General features: G+C 42.7%; 1 protein-coding gene across 1 annotated transcript in view; it reads left to right on the forward strand.

The window, feature by feature from the left end:
• The first annotated feature begins 4,688 nt into the window (after nt 1–4,688).
• Nucleotides 4,689–20,332, forward strand: part of fgl1 (fibrinogen-like 1) — a 32,763-nt gene continuing 17,119 nt past the window's right edge. The window contains exons 1-5 of the mRNA XM_080186874.1: nt 4,689–4,907; nt 5,033–5,111; nt 10,671–10,851; nt 18,583–18,742; nt 19,897–19,994. Coding sequence (XP_080043000.1) covers nt 5,043–5,111; nt 10,671–10,851; nt 18,583–18,742; nt 19,897–19,994 — 508 coding nt within the window. The 5' untranslated portion in view covers nt 4,689–4,907; nt 5,033–5,042. The remainder of the gene's footprint in view (nt 4,908–5,032; nt 5,112–10,670; nt 10,852–18,582; nt 18,743–19,896; nt 19,995–20,332) is intronic.

The following is a 20,332-nucleotide window of genomic DNA, read 5'->3' on the forward strand; positions in this document are numbered from 1 at the left end:
GTATGCCTTATCTGTACAGCATGCAAGAAACAATACTTTTCACTGTATACTAATACATGCGATAATGATAAATCAAATCAATTGCCTAAATTATTGAGAACCCTCGCCCTTCCAGGGTTATCAGAGGTAGACTGTGCATTTTTTTAGGGCCAGAAATGGTAGCTTTAGGCCCGTTTATAAGTCTGTGTGATGTATCAAATAAAATGAACTAATCAGGATACTCATTGTCCCACAGGATGATTTTGTTGTTCCCAATTTCAGCATTAAGCTTGCATAGTGTGCAAATGGCTCGAGCCCTATTTACAAGGTTGTCAATAAAGCCAATCTTATGTATGGAACTGTAATAATCCCATTGCTTTTACTGAGAAGTGATGGTAGATTTGTAATAGAACACACTGGCAGATTTCTTAATTAGCACATCAAGGAAAAAGAGTTCATTTGACTGCTCCATTTCAAAGGGGAATCTGAGCGCATGTTTAAAGTAAAAAGTAAATTTTATTTATTAGTCACAGTAAGGCTCACAAAAACACTGCAATGAATGTACTGTGAAATTCCCGAAGTTGCCTCACTCCGGCGCCTGTTCAGGTCAAAGCACCTAACTAGCACATCTTTCAGACTGTACGAAGAAACTAGAGCATCAGGAGGAAACTCACGCAGACACAGGGAGAACGTGCAAACTCCACAAAGATAGTGACCCAAATGGGAATCAAACCCACATCTCTGGCACTGTGAGGCAACAGTGCTAACCACTGAAGCCTCCTGAAACACATAAGGAAATTATTACATGCAGCTGCAGATTTAAATACAACAAATGCATCATTCACATATTTAAAATATGCAGGAGGTAGGAGGCTAGGTGTAATTCCATCACATGCACATTTCTCATGGACCCAAAAAAGATGTTTGCGAAAGCTTAACCTAGAGGGGATCCCATAACAGTATGACCTAATTGGGCATACATGGTGCTGTTAAGATGGAACTTAACCGTGTGAGCTGCCAAATTCATCAGTTCAATGAACACTGATTCATGCAATGTTGCTGGGTCTCAGTTGCCATTATATAATGCTGCAGCACAAATGTCTGTGGCTTCTTTAAGTGGAGTAAGAAGTCTCACAACACGAGGTTAAAGTCCAACAGATCAGCAATGTCAAATGATCACATGTACACAACATTATTATTGATATTCAAGTCCTGTATAGTTTTTATAAATGTGAAGGAATTCTTCACCATATATGTACCATGGCAACATCTTTGACAGTCAGAGCCCTCTTGCCAACCAATCAGCAATTTCTTCTCATACAAATTTGTTGTCTCCCTTGTATTCGTACTCTTACAAAATGTCCTGTTGAGTTCAAGACGAAAAGCTTCCTCAAGAAAGTCATATTTTTCAGCAATAGTACAACTTTTGTCATATGTTTTAAGGTTGATAGAAGGAGAGTGAAATGGAGAAGTGAACAGGTTTGCAGAGGGAAGCAGAATCCCATAGAGCAGCGGCAGATTTGCATTTTGTATGGCCCTGCACTCATCTGCATTTCTTCCCCCTTGCCATGAAAGATCATGGCTTTCACCCAGCTCCTTGTGCCCTGCCTCACTATTGCTGGCTGGCCTGCCCTTAGTCTTGGGTTGAGAAACCTGCTGGCTGTGTCATTTTTAGCAAAGCAAAATGCAAGGTCTACTGCCTCGGCCTCTCTTTCTCTGTGAATATAATCCAATCCATCACACAAACCAGCCTCCCATCCATTGACTTTGTCTACACTTCCCGTTGCCTTAGCAAAGCAGCCAGCATAATTAAGGACCTCGCGCACCCCAGACATTCTCTCTTCCACCTTCTTCCTTCGGGAAAAAGATACAAGTCTGAGGTCACGTACTAACTGACTCTAGAACAGCTTCTTCCCTGCTGCTGTCAGGCTTTTGAATGGACTTACATTGCATTAAGTTGATTTTTCTCTGCACCCTAGCGCTATGACTGTAACACTACAGTCTGCACTCTCTCGTTTCCTTCTCTATGAATGTTATGTTTTGTCTGTATTGCACGCACTTTTCACTGTATGTTAATACATGTGACAATAATAAATCAAATCAAACCTAGCCTGGTCACCTCTCATTCTTCACGTGCGCCTGAATGTTCAGATAAGTCTATTTTTCCACTTGAAGGGGATGTGACTAGAACCTGGCTTATTTCACTGTAAATGCACCTCTACAGGGCAAGACCTCCACAGGTGGGAAAAATTGTGGGGGAAGGGACACTCACAAGATGACGGAGATGTAAGAATGCAGAGTTCTGGAAACTTTGGTATAGCATATTTAGGACTGGGAAGTTACAGATGAGGGGTGGGGAAGGCATTAAGATGAGAATTTTAAACTGGGAGACATTGGAAGCCCTGGCACCAATTTAAATTGAATTTTAAAGCATAAAAATAAATAATGCAGATCAACATCTCTATGCCACTAATTATTTTCCACAAAAGCCTCCTTTCACCTTACTTCATCTCACCCTACTGTCATGACTGTACCAAGTGACAGACAGTACCAAGGACAGTTTAAAACTGGCATTTCAAGAGGTATTTCGCAGAATGAGAATTTCCAAGGAATGAGATTAGTAATTGCAGACAGACCAGAGGAATACATTGTCCTGCTAATAGGAAACATTTTAAATAATTGCTTAATCCAGGAAAGGCATAATTGTTAATTGTTTAGAACTACAGGCAGACAGTAAATACACAGAAAGGATCATCAAAGGGAAAAATAATTTAATTGCCAACCTTTTGTGGAAGCAGGGAGGCAATTTCCATTTGCAGCCTGTAAGCTAATTCTAGCCAACAGACTAGAAGCCAGAATGCACCTTTGTGGAAGCAGTTTTAAATCATCTTTTCACTGAATCAAGAAGAGACATTCCCAGAATCATTTCTCAATCATATAGTGTGTGGAAACGATAAGCTGGCCATTACTTATAGATGTTTTGAAGTGGGTGTTGTTTGGGAAGAAGGAAGTCTTGAAAAAGTTCAAATCTCAGATGCATTTTTAATCAAAAAGGGTGATTTTTAAATAAACTGTATGGGTCTGTTTGGCAATTGCCATAAGTAACTGTCTTAGGAAATGATAATCCTGTTCATGTATATATGTCTTTATTGTAATAGTCTTTAATGAGTCAATCATAGAAAGACAATAGATCATAGAAAATCTACAGTATAGAAGGAGGCCATTCAGCCCATCAAGTCTGCACTGACTCTTCAACAGAGCATCTTACCCAGGCCTATCCCTGTAACCACACACAATTATGCCACTAATTCACACATCTTTAAACACTAAGGGCGCGACTTTACCATTTTTTTTCTGTGCTGGGCAGTTTTGAAGCAGAGAAAATTTCAGATCTGTCTTCTGTGAGTGTTTTCAGGCTCCACACAGCTCCCCCCCCCACTCCTTTCAGTCTACCTGCAAAATTCTGAGCAAGCCTGTTGCTCGCTGCAGAAGCCTGTGGGTGGGGCTTAACATGCCTGAAAGCCCCCTCCCCCACTGATCGCAGACCCGCCACCCTTTCCCCAGTGATCACAAACCTGCCATCCTCCCCCAGCAATCGCTGCAGAGCAACAGCGGGTCCCCTCCCCCAAAGGCCCATCCCCATTCATCCAACCATTGGCTCCTTCCTTAACAGGCACACCCCCCCCCCCACCCCTCCCCTCATTAGCCTCACCCACAGCACTACCCAATGAGTACTACCCAGGTGCCTGTTGGGCATTGCCCAGGTGCCAGACTGGCACTGCCAGTGTTGCACTGCCAAAGGAGCAGCGCCTGCTTGCACTCAGCTGCCCCACAGGGCCTCAATGTCCTCCAGTTCCATCGGCCAGGTCAAGTCTACTGCTCCCCATTCGTGGGGACCGTGTCTGTTGTTCACCGGCAAGAATCTTTCCTGGAGAGGTCATAAAGGCTACAATGTCATGGCATTGTACATATCCCTCTGTACCTTTCCCCCTCAGAAACTTACCCAGCTCTCTTAAATGTAACTCATTTGCCTCAGCTACTACTTGTGATGCTGGATTTCAAATTCTCATTGCTCTGTGACTAGAGGATTTGTTTCACCGAGAACAGAGGTGAAGGCTGGGTCAACTTGATAACGATAAAGTTAAAATTTATTTATTAACAAGACAAGTAAGGCTTACATTAACACCAATGAATAACACCATATGAAAATGCATAGCAGAGTTAGGGGAAAGCCGTCGAATGACATTCTGTGTGTTGGCAACAAGAAGTATTAAGTATGGCTAGTGAGAATTTTAGAATTTCAGCCTGCCATTTTGCCATCTAAAGTTGTCCTTATCTGAGGGGGCACAACAGAGGTACCTATTCTGACCTCCCAACAGAACACAGGAGTGAAATCCTTACAGAACCAAACATCCAAGTGCTGAAAAATATTCACTATTTTGATACAAATTCCTCATAAAGTTAGCTATTTGCATTCCCACGCACGGTAACTTTAAATTTTGTCTTTAATTTAGTGATGTAGACACTGTTGTTACCTGATCTATTATAAATTACAAAACAATTCCCATGTGGTGAACGACATAAGATGGACACGAACAGTACTGCAGAGTCTTACCTAATTTTATTAAGAGCAAGCTGCCTCTGCCTTCCTGTGTAAAAACTGAATTAGCTCCAGTATCTTTGAGCTGGGGTATTTTCCATCTTTTGTCTTTCTCTCTTGTGGTCACCCTCATGGCTTCTCTGTTCTGCTGACCAGTGCTGATTATCTGACAACGGTCTTGGAAAAGATTCCTGCCCACTGAGTCACCAGAGATAAAAATCACAAACCCTGAAAAAGCAGCTGAAGCCAAAACTCTTCTAATCGGCCACAAGACTCGCAGCCACTTGGAACTTACAGGAGTTCTCTTACTTGCAGTCTCAGAACGGGTGTAAGTATTTTGTCTTTTAAAGAGTTATTCACAGTATGCTTTGGTTATTTCCATGTTGTAAATCAGAAAATCTAAGTCTTGTAATAATAGCCTGCTGGGGTGCATTTTATTTCTTTTGCAAACAGGAATTCCGAAATGCAGCATGTCTCAGTTTGCGTGTATTTCCTGTTGATGTGCATCTTGTTGTTGGGCTGTTGTCGCTCGGTAAGTACAATGGGGTGGGTTTTGCTTCTTTTAATCCTCTCCGAGATCTCAAACTCAAGAGCTGCAATCTAAAAGTGAACAATTGACTTTTTAGTAAAACAGAAAAGAGTGAATGTGGATTGGAAAGCTGCGCCAGATGTTTTCCATTGTACAATGGGGATCTGGCACAGACATTCCACTTACAAACCGCGCTGACCTCGGCCCAGCCTCTTCACCGCCCCACCCCCTCCCCCCTGGCCCACCATCCTTCTCTCCTCACACAACTACTATCTGAACTTTACGCTTTTTGTAAACACTGATGGGGCTGCAGGGAATTATTCACTCAGATTGAATCATTCTGAGTGCTCTGATAAGCAGCACAGGCAAGGAAGCAACATTCCTATTTGGGAATTACTAGGACTTGGGGGAGAGACGGAACTGTCCAATGTCACTTTTTGTTTTCTATGTTTTCATAGAATCCCTACAGTGCACAAAGAGGCCATTCGGCCCATCGAGTCTGCACAACTCACCAACAGAGCAATTTACCCAGCCTTATCCCAGTAACCCAATATATTTACCTCACTAATCCCCCTAACCTACACATTGTGGGACACTAAGGCAATTTCATTTCATACAATCCCTATAATACTCTATAGTTGGGAGGGAATTGCCATGGGAGGCCATTTGGCCCATTGAGTCTGCATCAACTCTCTGGCAGTGTGTCTTACTCAGGCCCTCTCCACCACCCTATCCTGCAGCTTGACATATTCACCATAGCTAATGCATTTAACCTACACATCTTGGGACACTAACGGGCAATTTAGCATGGCTAATCCAACTAATCTGTACATCTTTGCAATGTGGGAGGACACCACAGGGCCCAGAGGAAACCCATGCTGACACAGGGAGAAAGTACAAGCTCCACACAGGTAATCACCCAAGGCTGGAATTGAAGCTGGGTCCCTAGCACTGTGGGGCAGTAAAGCTAACCATTGTGCCACTGCTGCCAGTGCTGAGCAAGTCACAGAAGATAGCCAGTTAGTTTAGCACACATTGTGGCCTGTTTTTTATTCCAGGCTATGACAATGACAGGAAAAAGCTGCATCATGCATTCAGAGATACCTTCAACATCAGAGATGGTGACACAGTGGTATACAGTTGGGAGAGAATTGCCGTGGGAGTCCTCAACATCAACTGTGGATCCCATGAAGTCCCTCTGGGTGGGAGTCTGTCCAATAGCAAGAGCAACTCTTCAGCACTTGGCACGTCATGTGATCCAAGTGCTGGTAATTGTGATTAGGTAGGAGATCAGATGTTTCTTGCATGTCGATGCAGGCTGGATGGGCTGAAGGGCCTCTTCTGCATTGAATGATGATTCAGTGGCACTACTATTGACCAAGCTGGTTGATTCTTAAAGTATGTAGCTGCTAGACTGGTATGTGGCCTCATCCTCATCAACCTGCCTGCTGCAGATGCATTTGCCCATGACAGTATCGGTAGCAGTGATCAATGTACAGTCCTTGTGAAGATGAAATCCCATTTTCACATTGATGTTACTACCTAGTGTGTTATGTTGCACTACCACCGTGTTAAACGAGATAGACTTCAAACAGATCTAGCAACTCAAGATTCGGACAAATATGAGGCACTGGGGCCACCAACAACAATTGTACTCAATCACAGTCTGTAATCTTGTAGCCTAATATATCTCCCACTCTACCATTATCACCAAGCCATCAGATCAGCCCTGGTTCAAGAGTGCAGGATGATAAGTCAGGAGCAGCACCAGGTAAACCTAAAAATTCAGTGTCAACCTGGTGAGGCTATAACACAGGTATACCTGCATGCCAAACAGCATTAGCAGCAAGTATTAGGCAGAGCAAAGTGATGCCACAACCAGTAATCAGACCTAGGTTCTGCAGTCCTGTCACATGCAGTGATGGTGGTGGACAATTAAACAATTCTCTGGAAAGGCTGCAGAAATCCCTTGAAGAGTACAGAGGATGTTGGAGTAGAGTCAAGAGAGTAATCAGAAGGGCAAAAAGGGGACTTGGTGGTTTGAGTTATAAGGAGAGACTGGATAGACTAGGATTTTTTTCCCTGTGTGTAGCAGACTTAGGGGTGATCTGATAGAGGTCTATAAAATAATGAGAGGCATTGATAGTGAATACCTTTTCCCAAAGATAGGGGAGTTTAAAACTAGAGAGCATCATTTTAAGGTGAGAGGGGAAAGATACAAAAGAATCCAGAGGGGCAAATTTTTCACACAGAGAATGGTGAGTGTCTGGAACTGCTGCCGTCTGGATTCCAGAAAGACAAGAGCAGCAGGTGCTTGCGAACACTATCACCTGGAAGTACCCCTCTAAGCTATTCACCGTCCTGACTTGGAAATACATTTCAGTTCCTTCACTATTGCCAGGTTAAAATCCTGGAACTTCCTCCCTAATAGCAAGATGGATGTACCTACACCACAGGGACTTCAGCAGTTCGACAATGCAGCTCATCACCACTCTCTCAAGGGGAACTAGCGATGGGCGATAAACGCTGGTCTAGTCAGCGATGCCCATGTTTCATAGATGAATAAAAAATTAGGTGGGATTTTCAGCTTGCTCCAATAATTCTGGCCATGTCTTCTTCTGAGTTATAAAACTTTTGTTTTCCCATCACACCAGGAAAGGAATGGTCAGTGTAGGTTGGAGTGACTATAAGCTCAATTCTTCTTTTCCTGTTCCAATGGGAGCCCTTAGAATTAGAGAACTTGAACTTAAACATCTGTAAACCTAAGATCAACTTCTTAACATTAAGTTGCTTATCATCCTATTTTTAAAATTAAAGAAATATCAAATGGAATAAGACAGAATCTAGTATTAAATTGTTCATTTGGTTATTCTGTGAACTAACATTTTACCAATTTAAGATTCAGAATTATGTTTAATGATAAAAATGATTTGTTTATATCGGTCTCAAATTAACCCGAAGATAAAGTTCATAAACTAAAGGAGCAGAATTAGACCATTCAGTCCATTGAGTCTGTTCCGCCATTTGGTCATGACTGATATGCTCCCCATCTCCATTTTTCTGCCTTCTCCACATAATCCTTCAACCCATTACCAATTAAAAATCTGTTTAACTCCTCCTTAAATTTACTCACTGCTCCAGCATCCACCGCAATTTAGGGTAGCGAATTCCACAGGTTCACAAAGCTTTGTGAGAAGTAGTTTCTCCTCAGCTCTGTTTTAAATTTGCTACCCTTTATCCTAAGACTGTGACCTCTGATCGTAGAATGCTCCTCCAGTGGAGGCATCCGCTCCATGTCTACTTTATCCATACCTTTTATCATCTTGTATACCTCAATTTGATCTCCCCTTATTCTTCTAAATTCCAGAAGGTATAGGTATAGAGATTGAACTGTTCAATCTCTCTTCCAACAACAAACCCCTCATCTCTGGAATCAACCTAGTGAACCTCCTATGAACTATGCCACTACAACTTTCCCCAAGGGGACCAAATTGTGCACAATACTCCAGGTATGGTCTCACCAATGCCTTATATAGTCGCAACAGTACTTCCTTACCTTAATATTCTATTCCTTTAGCTATAAATGTCAACGTTCCATTCGCTTTCTTTATTATCTGCTGTACATCCATGTTAGTTTTCTGCAACTCATACACAACACAACAGCAAAGACTTTGTAACTCTTTATTGCACTGTGATATGACTATTTCAGCATGAAAGTGAAAACATTTTGCAGCGCACATCAATACAGACAAATTGTGTTTCATTGTTGTTTTTACCTGTGACAAGGGTATAGCACTATTTTCTTTTCCCAATGCCAATATGGTGTGCCCTTGATATGTCAAAACTATTATTTCTATACAAAGTTTAACAGTTCAATACTTTTAATTAATGCAAATAACAGGCAAAAAAAAGAATTTAGTGCAAAAGAGGCCTTGCTGTGCGTCAATTGGCTGCCACTTCTTCCTGCATTACAACATTGAGAACACTTTGAAAATACTCAATTGTATCCAACACTTGAAATGATGTGAACATATTGGAGTGGCACAGTGATTGGCACTGCTGCCTCACAGCACCAAGGATCTGGGTTCCATTCTGGCGTCGGGTCATTGTCTGTATGGAGTTTGCACATTCTCCCTTGTCTGGTGAGTTTTCTGTGGGTGGTCCTATTCCCTTCCACAGTTCAAAGATATGCAGGTTAGGTTGATTGGCCTTGTCAAATTGCCCCTTAGTGTCAGGGGAATTAGCAGGATAAATACATGAGCTTACAAAGATAGGGTCTGGGTGGGATTGCTGTCGGTGCAGGCTCAATGAGCTGAATGGCCTCCTTCTGCACTATAGGGATTCTATGATATGAAAGGTGCTGTATTAATCATGCTTCTTTTTTTTTCTTGAATTTGAATGAAACAACTTTGATTTGAGGGGATACTGCATTTCATATTTCCTGTTCAGAACAGATTTATTGCTACCTACTTGATAATTTCATAGAGCAATTTGAGCACAGAAATACTTTCCAGTTTTCAAATGGTGGATTATCAAAAGAGCATAGATCAGGAGAAGGCCATCTAGCCCCTTGAGCCTGCTCCACCATTCAATAAGGTCATGGCTGATCTTTTCGTGGTCTCAGCTCCACTTACCCGCCCGCTCACCATAATCCTTAATTCCTTTACTGTTCAAATATTTATCTATCCTTGCCTTAAAAACATTCAATAAGGTAGCCTCAACTGCTTCACTGGGCAGGGAATCCCACAAATTCACAACCCTTTGTGTGAAGAAGTTCCTCCTCAACTCAGTCTTAAATCTATTCCACCTTATTTTGAGGCTCTGCCCCCTAGTTTTAGTTCCACCTGCCAGTGGAAACAACTTCCCTGCATCTATCTTATCTATTCCCTTCATAATCTTATATGTTTCTATAAGTTCTCCTCTCATTCTTCTGAATTCCAATGAGTATAATCCCAGTCTATTCAAGCTCTGCTCATAAGACAACCCTCTCAACTCCGGGATTAATCTAGTGAATCTCCTCTGCACCCCCTCCAGTGGCAGTATATCCTTTCTCAAGTAAGTAGACCAAAACTATACACAGCACTCCAGGTGTGACCTTACCAGCACCTTATACAGCTGCAACATAACCTCACTGTTTTTGAACTCCATCTCTCTAGCAATGAAGGACAATATTCAAATTGCCTTCTTAATTACCTGCTGCACCTGCAGACCAACTCCCTGAGATTCCTGCACAAGGACACCCAGGTCCCCCTGCACAGCAGCATACTGCAATTTTTTATGATATAAATAATCATCCATTTTGCTAAAATTCCTACCAAAATGGATGACTTCACATTTGCCAAAATTGTATTCCATTTGCCAGACCCTCGCCCACTCATGTAGACTATCTATATCCCTTTGCAGACTTCCAGTGTCCTCTGCACACTTTTCTCTGCCACTCATCTGTGTGGTGTGCAAATTTTGACACACTACACTTGGTCCCCAACTCCAAATCATCTGTGTAAAAAAAATCTTCATCATGAAGGCATATTTTCTGAATAGCTACCTTGTTTAATTCTGTAGGCACCAACTGACTGTCAACAGGAACAAGAACGACTCAGGGCTCAGGTGAAAGCTCTGGAACTTCGGATCAAACAACAGCAACTGCAAATTGAGAGCATCTTAAGAGAGAGGGAAAATGTGGACAATGCTGCTGAAGTTGATGAGACTGAGAATGCACTTGGAGGAAGAAAACTCTTTGCAGGTTGTACACAGTTTAGATTTAACCCTAATTTTTTTTTACGGGCTTGAAACTACATTGACTGCCACCAAGATTAAAAAACACAACTGTTGAAAGTCACTGCATTTACAGAAGAACACAGTTGTTGAAAATAAACAAACAGTAAATAGTAGAAATGTGCAAAGCAGTCAGCATATTAAAGAGAAGAACTATTTTTCAGTTCATTAATATTTAGGCATAGAATTAGCAGCTCATTTAAAATCTGGATGGAGAAATTATAAAACTGTATATACACCTGTTAGCTCACAATTAGAAAACTGCGTACAGTTCAGATGACTGCATTATAGGAAGAATGTGATCATACAAGAAAGAGGGCAGAGATTTACAAGGTTGTTGCTAAGACTGGAGAATGTTAGTTTTGAGGAAAGATTGGAAAGGCCAGAGTTGTTTCCTTTAGATTAGAGGAGGCTGAGATGAGATTTAGTTTGAAGTGTACAATAATTTTTCACTCTGAGTCACCCCACATAAGGGGGAGTGATTGGGGGGGGAGGTGGTGGGGTGGTGTCAGGGATGGGCACTGGTGGTGGAACCTACCTCCATTTTATACATCAATTCTTAAGCGAAAATCTGATTCGCTTTACCTTGTGTCACTTAACATTTTTAAAGAATCCAACTAGTTTCAATGAAACTATGAGGAACTGAGATAGACTGGATAAGAACAACCTATTCTCCTTACCAATAACCAGAAGGCATAGTTTTCAAGAAATTGATGGGATGCTTAAAGGGGAATTGAGCATACTTTTTGTTCACCCAGATCATGGTGACAGTGTGGAACTTACTGCCTGAGAGGGAAACACACATTGCATTTAAAAAATACTTGGATATACCAAAACCTATAAAGCCATAGACCAAGAGCTGGAAAGTGGGATTTGGCTGGATGGTTCTTCCTCAGATGGCACAGACATGATTGATCTCCATTTCTACGTGTTAACCTGGCACCTAATGTTAGCTGAAAGAACAAACAAGTTCTCACTGAATAGTATGAATGCAAGTCAGTTTACAACTTCCCATCCTGCTAACCAATATCTTCCTAGCAACATTCTTCTGCCAGAAATATGAAGGCCAGATTTAAAGCTCTTGTAGTAACTCAACAGATGTAAAATGAACAATGAAGGGTGTGTTGTCTGCCTGGTGCTCGGGTCCGGGATGTCGCATCTGGGCTGCAGAGGAACCTGGAGTGGGAGGGTGAGAATCCGGTCGTTGTGGTTCATGTGGGTGCCGGCGACGTAAGCAAAATGCAGACTGAGGATCTGGGGAGGGAGTATGAAAAGCTGGGAATGGAATTAAAAAGTAGAACCGACAAGGTGGTCATCTCTGGGCTACTGCCTGAACCGTGTGCAGATGGGCGTAGGGTTGACAGGATTAAGGAAGTGAATGGGTGGCTCAGGGATTGGTGTGGGAGGAATGGGTTTGAATTTATGGGGCATTGGCACCAGTATTGGGGTAGGTGGGACCTGTTCGGGCGGGATGGGGTTGGTCTGAACCGTGCTGGGACCAGAGTGCTGGCGAATCGAGTAAAGAGGACTGTAGACAGGGCTTTAAACTAATTATTGGGGGGGAGGGTGCGAGGGTAGGTGACCTTACGAGGTCTAAAGTTAAGGAGAGTGTACATGTAAGGGAAGAGGCCGAGGATGTCCCAATAATAGAGGGAGTAGGGGGCGTGAGTATAGTTGGTGGCGTTGCGGCAAATAGGGTCCAGGTGAAGGCTGGGATGAAAGCACTTTATCTGAATGCACGAAGCATTCGGAATAAAGTGGATGAGCTGATGGCGCAGATCGACACAAATGGATACGATCTGGTGGCCATTACAGAGACATGGCTGCAGGGTGACAGGGACTGGGAGCTGAATGTACAGGGCTATCAAGTGTTTAGGAAGGATAGGCAGGAGGGAAAAGGGGGGGGCGTAGCTCTGCTGATTAAGGATAGCATCACGGTGGTAGCAAGGGATGATATCGGAGCCAAGGAGCAGAGGGTGGAATCGTTGTGGGTGGAGATTAGGAACAGCAAAGGGAGGAAGACGCTGGTGGGTGTCGTCTATAGGCCCCCGAATAATGATCTGGAGATGGGGCGGGCTGTTAACGCGCAAATAAGTGCGGCGTGCAGGAATGGGACGGCCATAGTTATGGGGGATTTCAATCTGCATATTGATTGGTCGACCCATGTTGGACGTGGGGGGCTCGAGGAAGAGTTCTTGGAATGCTGCTGGGATAGTTTCCTCGAACAGTGTGTGTTGGAGCCGACGAGGGAGCGAGCTATCTTGGATCTGGTGCTATGTAATGAAGCGGGTAGAATTAGGGACCTTGTGGTGGAGGATCCTCTTGGGGACAGTGATCATTGTATGGTGGAGTTTCTGGTGCAGATGGAGGAGGAGAAAGTGGGTTCCCGGACACGCGTCCTTTGTTTGAATAGAGGGGAATACGGTAGGATGAGAGAAGAATTGGCGAATGTGGACTGGGAGAGCGCGTTGGAGGGAGGGTCTGTTGAGGAGCAGTGGAGGATCTTTAAGGAGATCTTTCTTGGTGCTCAACGGAAATTTATTCTGATGGTCAAAAAGGATAGTAGGAGGAGAGGTAATAAGCCGTGGATAACGAAGGAGGTGAAGGAAAGTGTTACACTAAAAGCGGAGGAATTTAGAGTAGCTAAGAGTAGTGGGCGAGAAGAGGATTGGGAGAGGTTTAAATATCAACAAAGATTGACAAAGAAGTTGATAAAGAAGGGTAGGAGAAACTATGAAGCTGGGCTAGCGCTTAATATAAAAAAGGATAGCAAGAGTTTTTATAAATATATAAAAAGGAAGAGGCTGGCTAGGGTGAATGTTGGTCCTTTAGAGGATGAGAAAGGGGACCTAGTGGTAGGGGATGGGGATATGGCTAAGGTATTGAATAACTTTTTTGTTTCTGTCTTCACGGAGGAGGACGTGAATAATTTGCCGGGTGGTAGGACTGGAGGGTCTTAATGACATTACTGTTACTAGAAAGGCGGTGCTCGACAGACTGGAGGGGCTGATTGTGGACAAGTCCCCAGGACCGGATGGAATGCATCCGAGGGTTCTGAAAGAAATGGCGGAGGTGATAGTGGATGCCTTGGTGGTTATTTTCCAAATGTTGCTGGGTTCCGGGGAAGTGCCGGATGATTGGAAAACGGCTAATGTTATGCCGTTGTTTAAGAAGGGTGCCAGGCAAAAGGCGGGGAATTATAGGCCGGTTAGTTTAATGTCTGTGGTAGGTAAAATGTTAGAATCTGTCATTAAGGAGGAAATTGTGAGGCATCTTGAAGGGAATTGCTTGATAGAGCAGACGCAGCACGGTTTCATTAAAGGGAAGTCGTGTCTGACAAATTTACTGGAGTTCTATGAGGATGTGTCTAGGGCGGTGGATAGAGGAGAGCCGGTGGATGTGGTCTTTCTAGATTTTCAGAAGGCGTTTGACAAAGTGCCTCACAAGAGGTTATTGCAGAAGGTCGAGGGACATGGAGTTGGGGGTAGGGTGTTAGCGTGGATAGAGGATTGGTTGTCAAATAGGAGGCAGAGAGTGGGGGTCAACGGGTGCTATTCGGATTGGCGGATGGTGACTAGTGGAGTGCCCCAGGGGTCGGTGCTGGGGCCTCAGCTTTTTACCATTTATATAGATGATCTGGAGGAGGGAACCGAGTGTAGGGTGTCGAAATTTGCTGATGACACCAAGATTGGGGGAACGGCAAATTGTGCGGAGGGTGTGGAGAGTCTGCAGAAGGATCTAGATAGTCTGGGCAAATGGGCCAGGAAATGGCAAATGGAATTTAATGTTGGCAAGTGTGAGGTGGTCCACTTTGGTAGGAAGAATGGTAGGAAGGACTATTACTTACGGGGTGAAAAACTGCAGCAGGCGACGGTGCAGAGGGACCTCGGGGTCCTTGTGCATGAGTCGCAAAAACCCAGCTTGCAGGTGCAGCAGGTGGTCAAGAAGGCGAATGGGATGCTGGCCTTCATAGCGAGGGGGATTGAATATAAAAGTAGGGAGGTCTTGCTGCAGCTGTATAGGGCATTGGTGAGGCCGCAACTGGAGTACTGTGTGCCATTTTGGGCGCCGCACCTGCGCAAAGATATTTTGGCCTTGGAGGGAGTGCAGAGGAGGTTTACTAGGCTGATACCGGAGTTGAGGAGGTTGAGCTATGAGGAGAGGCTGAATAAACTGGGCTTGTACTCGTTAGAGTTTAGAAGAATGAGAGGAGATCTCATTGAGACGTATAAGATGATGAATGGGATGGATAGGATAGAGGTGGAAAGACTCTTCCTGCTCAAAAAAGACAATAGGACTAGGGGGCACAGCCTCAAGATAAAAGGGGGGTGGTTTAGAACGGAGTTGAGGAGGAACTTCTTCACTCAAAGGGTGGTGAATCTCTGGAATTCTCTTCCCGTTGAAGTGGTGGAGGCTGCCTCGCTAAATATTTTTAAGACACGGGTTGATGGGTTTTTGATAGGAGAGGGGATTAAGGGTTATGGGGAGAGGGCGGGAAAGTGGAACTGAGCAGCGACAGATCAGCCATGATCTTATTGAATGGCGGGGCAGGCTCGAAGGGCTGGATGGCCTACTCCTGCTCCTATTTCTTATGTTCTTATGTTCTAAAAGATTAAATGCCAGTTGTAGATAAAGATTAATTATCAAACCATACAAGATGTCAGATATGAGATACTATTTAGGAATGGCAATGTTTTTAGTATTACAGAGACCCAGATTAATGCTTCAAAGACAGGAGTTCAAATCTCACTATGACAGCTGGTGGAATTCAAATTCTGGAATAAAAAGCTAGAAGTGACCATGAAACTATTGGATTATGAGAGAAGAAAATCTGCTATCATTCCTGATCTGGTCTTCATCTCAATTCTCAATTGCCCTTTGAAATGGGCTGTAAAGTCCTCCTCTGCAAAAAAAGGGAAAGCTGTCCCACAGACTAGTTTAGCAATGGCTCATCATTGTCAGACGCATTGAATCATACAGAACAGCCAATGTTTGAGATTCCTCCATCACAATCCCTTGGTATGTCATTAGGCACGTGTAGACCAGACCCACCAAAGATGGTTCAACAGTGGAATAATTGGAAGGAGTATTCTGAATCCTAATCATTGACTGTTAAGGCATCAGGTCAAGGACACCACCTGCTGATTACCAATGTTGAACACCATTTGAAAAAAGAACTGAGGGTAACAGCACTATTGACCAAACTGGCCAAGAACTGAAAGACTTTTTCTGTCAGAATCAAGAGACCTGCAGCATGTGTTGAAGGGAAAAAATCTATTTGACTTCACCATCACCAATTTATCTGTCCATGACAGTATTGCTGGAGCAGCCACTGCACAGTCCTTGTGCAGTCAACATGCCATTTTCATACAGGATACTATCTAATGTGTTGTGTGGCACTACCTAAATAATTCAGAAGTGGAAATTTTAGTTGATGATTGGATAATGTTCAGCATCATGCAACAAGACCTGGACACCATTCAGGCTTGGACTGATAAGTGGTAAATAACATTCATGTTATAGAAGTTCCAAGCAATGACCATCTCCAACATGAGAAAATCTAACCATCTCCCCTTGATACTCAATGACATTACCACCACTGAATCCCCCATCATCAATATCCTGGGGGAGGGGGTGATAATATTGACTAAAAACATAACTGGACCTGCCATGTAAACACTCAGGTTGCAAAAGCAAGTCAGAGGTTGGGAATTTTGGGCAGGAACTCACCTCCTGAATCCCCAAAGCCTGTCCACCACCTAAAAGCACATGTCAGGAGTGTGATACTGTTAACTTGCCTGGATGAGTGCAGCTCCAACAACATTCAAGAAGCTCAACACCATTCAGGATTGGCACCCCATCCACCACCTTAAACCTTAACTCCCTCGACCACAGAGGACAGTGGATGCAACGTGTACCATCTAAAAGATGTATTGCAACACGTAAAGAAGGCTCCTTTAACAGTACTTTCCAACAAAACCTCTACCACTAACAAGGACAAGGGCATTGAATGCATGAAAATTCATTACCTGAAAGTTCTTTTCCAGCCAACACAATCCTGACTTGGAATGATATCACTGTTCCTTCACTGTCACTGGGTCAAACTTCTGGAACTCCCTACCTAACAGCACTATGGGTGTACCTACACCAAATGGACTGCTGTGGTTCAAGAAGATGAGATACCACCAACTTCTTGAGGGAAATTAGGGACGGGCAGTAAATGCTGGCTTTGTCAGTGAAGCTCATATCCTTTAAATTAATGCAAAAAATAATAAGACACGTTGAATTTCTGCCATTCTCCATCCCTTAACACTGTTGTCTGGTTCATGACCCCAAGAATCTGAGCCCTCTGCAGACATGCTTAATCAAGTTAGGTGAGTCGAGCCTTGGTTCTCCCTGCTGTGCTGGAAATCTAAAGATATATTGATAACAGTGGCTCACATTATTCCTTGCCTTACACCCCATTTCAGTGACTGCTTTCATGTCTCCCAGGTCAATTTCACTTTTAGCCACTACCCACACCATCCATCAGTGAGTGGATTGTTACTCCCATCTCAAGAATAAATCCCTCCCTCATCAAAATGAGAATTTCCCTCTCCTTACATCCCTTCACTCTTTTTCCCCAATTTCAATCCCTCATCTTCTAAAGGTATAAAGAGTGTGGGTAGATGATAAGTAAGTTTACAGAAGTCTTGAAGATTGGCAGAGTAGTTAATAGTGAGGAAGAAGGTTTTGGGTTTCAGGGAGCTGTACATGTATTGGTCAGATGGGCTGATCAATGGCAGAAGGAATTTAACCCTAAAAAGTGCAAAGTGATGCACTCTGGAAAGAGTAACAAGAGGAGGAAATACTCAGTGAATGACAGGGCACTAGGAAGCTTAGAAAAACAGAGGGTTCTTGGGGGGTTGCTTGTCCACAGATCCTTGAAGGTGGCAGAATGATGAATAGGGTAGTTAAGAGGGCATACATAATACTTATCTTTATCAGTTGTGGCATAGATAATAAGAACAGAGAGGTTATGTTGGAGCTGTACAAAACATTGGTTAGGCCACAGCTGGAGTACTGCGTACAATTCTGGTTGCCTCACTAAAGCAAAAATGTGATTGCACTGGAGAGGGTGCAGAGGAGATTCACCAGGATGTTATCTGTGATGGAGCATTTGAGCTATGAAGAGAGCTGAATAGTCTTCGGTTGTTTTTACAGAGTAGCAAAAGTTGAGGGGGGGACCTGATTGAGGTGTACAGATTATGAGGGCTGTTGCCAGGATGACAGGAAGCAGGTGTTCACCTGAGTAGAATGGTCAACATTTTAAGGTGAGGGATAGGAGATCTAGAGGGCATTTGAGTAAAAATCCTTTCACCCAGAAGATGGTGGGAATCTGGAATGCACTGCCTGGGAAGGTAGGAGAGTCGATGCAGACTGAATGGGCCAAAGGGCCTCTCCTGTACTGTATGACTCTACTGACTCAAAATATTAATTCTGTTTCTCTTTCCACAGATATTACCCAGACCTGCTAATTTTTTCAGCATTTTCTGTTTTTACCTCATCTTCCCATCCCCTTCCACCTTTCTTCCTTTCATGCCCTTTTTTTTGTGTCCTTCTCCCTAATCCCTTAAACCTATTCCTTCATCTTTTGAGCTCTTCCTCAGAAATAATGCAAGCAAACTGAGCAAATTCTGAAATGTTATTTTTGATAAAGATTGTGCAGAGGTCTACAACAGTGGGAATAGGCGGAGTAAATTTTACAGAATTCAACCATTGGCATCTCCCACAAGTTTTATCGTATACTGTGACATGACAGATGGTGGTGGCTGGACTGTCATCCAGAGACGGAATGATGGCAGTGAAGACTTTGACAGGTTTGATATTGTTTTAAACAAATTATATGTTAGATAACACATCTTGTGCATGTTTGGACAAATTAATCTGAGAGTAAAAATGAAAAGGAATAATAAGCAAAACAAATCTCCATTTGAACAATCCGGCCGATGGACAGGTGGTGGTGTTTATTGTTCTGCTGAGGTTACCTTTTATAAAACACTCAAGTGTCATTGAAATTCTTTCTTATGGTAAAAATGTTCAACATTCCTCCCCAGATCATCAGGCTGATGTTACCTCTTCATTTAAATTTAGCTTGCTCAGCCTAGTGGCTCTGTCAAATGTTTTCAAAACTGGAAGAAATCAACAAAAATAGATCAATAACTTTTTAGAATACTTCTTAATTATTCATTTTTACTGAAGGCTACAGTCCACTATTAAGCCAAAAAACCAGTCTAGACTCACGAAATGACAATTTTTATGTTTGGCTTGTTGTTTTCTTCTGAAATATTTAATCATTTTCATCATCCTTTCAACACACCCTTTGCAGACTTTGAAATAACTATCTCCCCATGTATATGCCACAACACCCCACCTACCCCAGCGCCCCCATCAGTAAATAGCGCTGAATCCCAGCAGAAGTGTATGTTTCACCAAATTTCTTTCTCCCTGACATGAACTTCATTTATCTTACCAAGTCCAGGAATTCTGAAGTAATTATCTTTGTTTTACAGGGGGTTACTATTTAAATACAATTAGCACAGTTGATGTGTTTCCATTTCTAATGAATTATTTATGTTGGTGTATAATCAATAATAGATGTTAGTGGAAGTTAATAATGGATGTGCATATATAAAATTAATAATGTATGCACATTTTCGTCAAGCTTGTAGACATACAAGACTATCACTGGCAGTTCATTTGACATAATCCCATTTTAACATCTCAAGTTAATCAGCAGTTGACTGCTCAATTGTGCTCAGTATTAAATCATTTTCAACAATTTAAGTAGGTTAGGTTCATGGTGAATAGCATACAGATTTTCACTAAGGCAGTAAATTCTGTTTTTGAAATAATCCCAGGTGAGGATTGTATCTAAGACTTCCACTCAGGTCAGCCTTTTCAGATACATGCTTCTATGAGTTTATTCTCAACAACAATGAAGTACATAATACATTGCTCATTTATGATCTAGAGTCTGGTCTGATTACAAGCAAGGCTTTGGAAACTTTCAAAACCTCAGTGGAGAACATTGGATTGGAAATGATAATTTGAATTACCTTACGTCACAGGGCAAGTATTTTAATATCTTTGTTCATAGTTCTAACTGAAATATGAATTAACATTTCAGGTTATAATAGCTGCCAAGATTATATGGAAGTTAAAATGTTCAGATTGAAGTTTCATAGTTTGGAAGTTAAATTGTGAGGAAACTAAAATGTTCAAATTAAAGTTTCATGCCTTTTCTGTAGTGGAAAATGTTTATCAGCTTGCAGACCATCAAAAGGAGTCAGCACGAACGGGCTATTCTTCATTTGTGAAGGCCCCATAACATTCTGCTTTTCGGCCTTCACTGGAGGGTGAGCAAGACCAGATTTTATATCACAAATACCAAAGGCAGGATATGGGGA

Source organism: Carcharhinus amblyrhynchos, chromosome 1 (genome assembly GCF_965287045.1).
Source record: "Carcharhinus amblyrhynchos chromosome 1, sCarAmb.v2.hapA, whole genome shotgun sequence".
In the NCBI taxonomy this organism is placed as follows: Eukaryota; Metazoa; Chordata; class Chondrichthyes; order Carcharhiniformes; family Carcharhinidae; genus Carcharhinus; species Carcharhinus amblyrhynchos.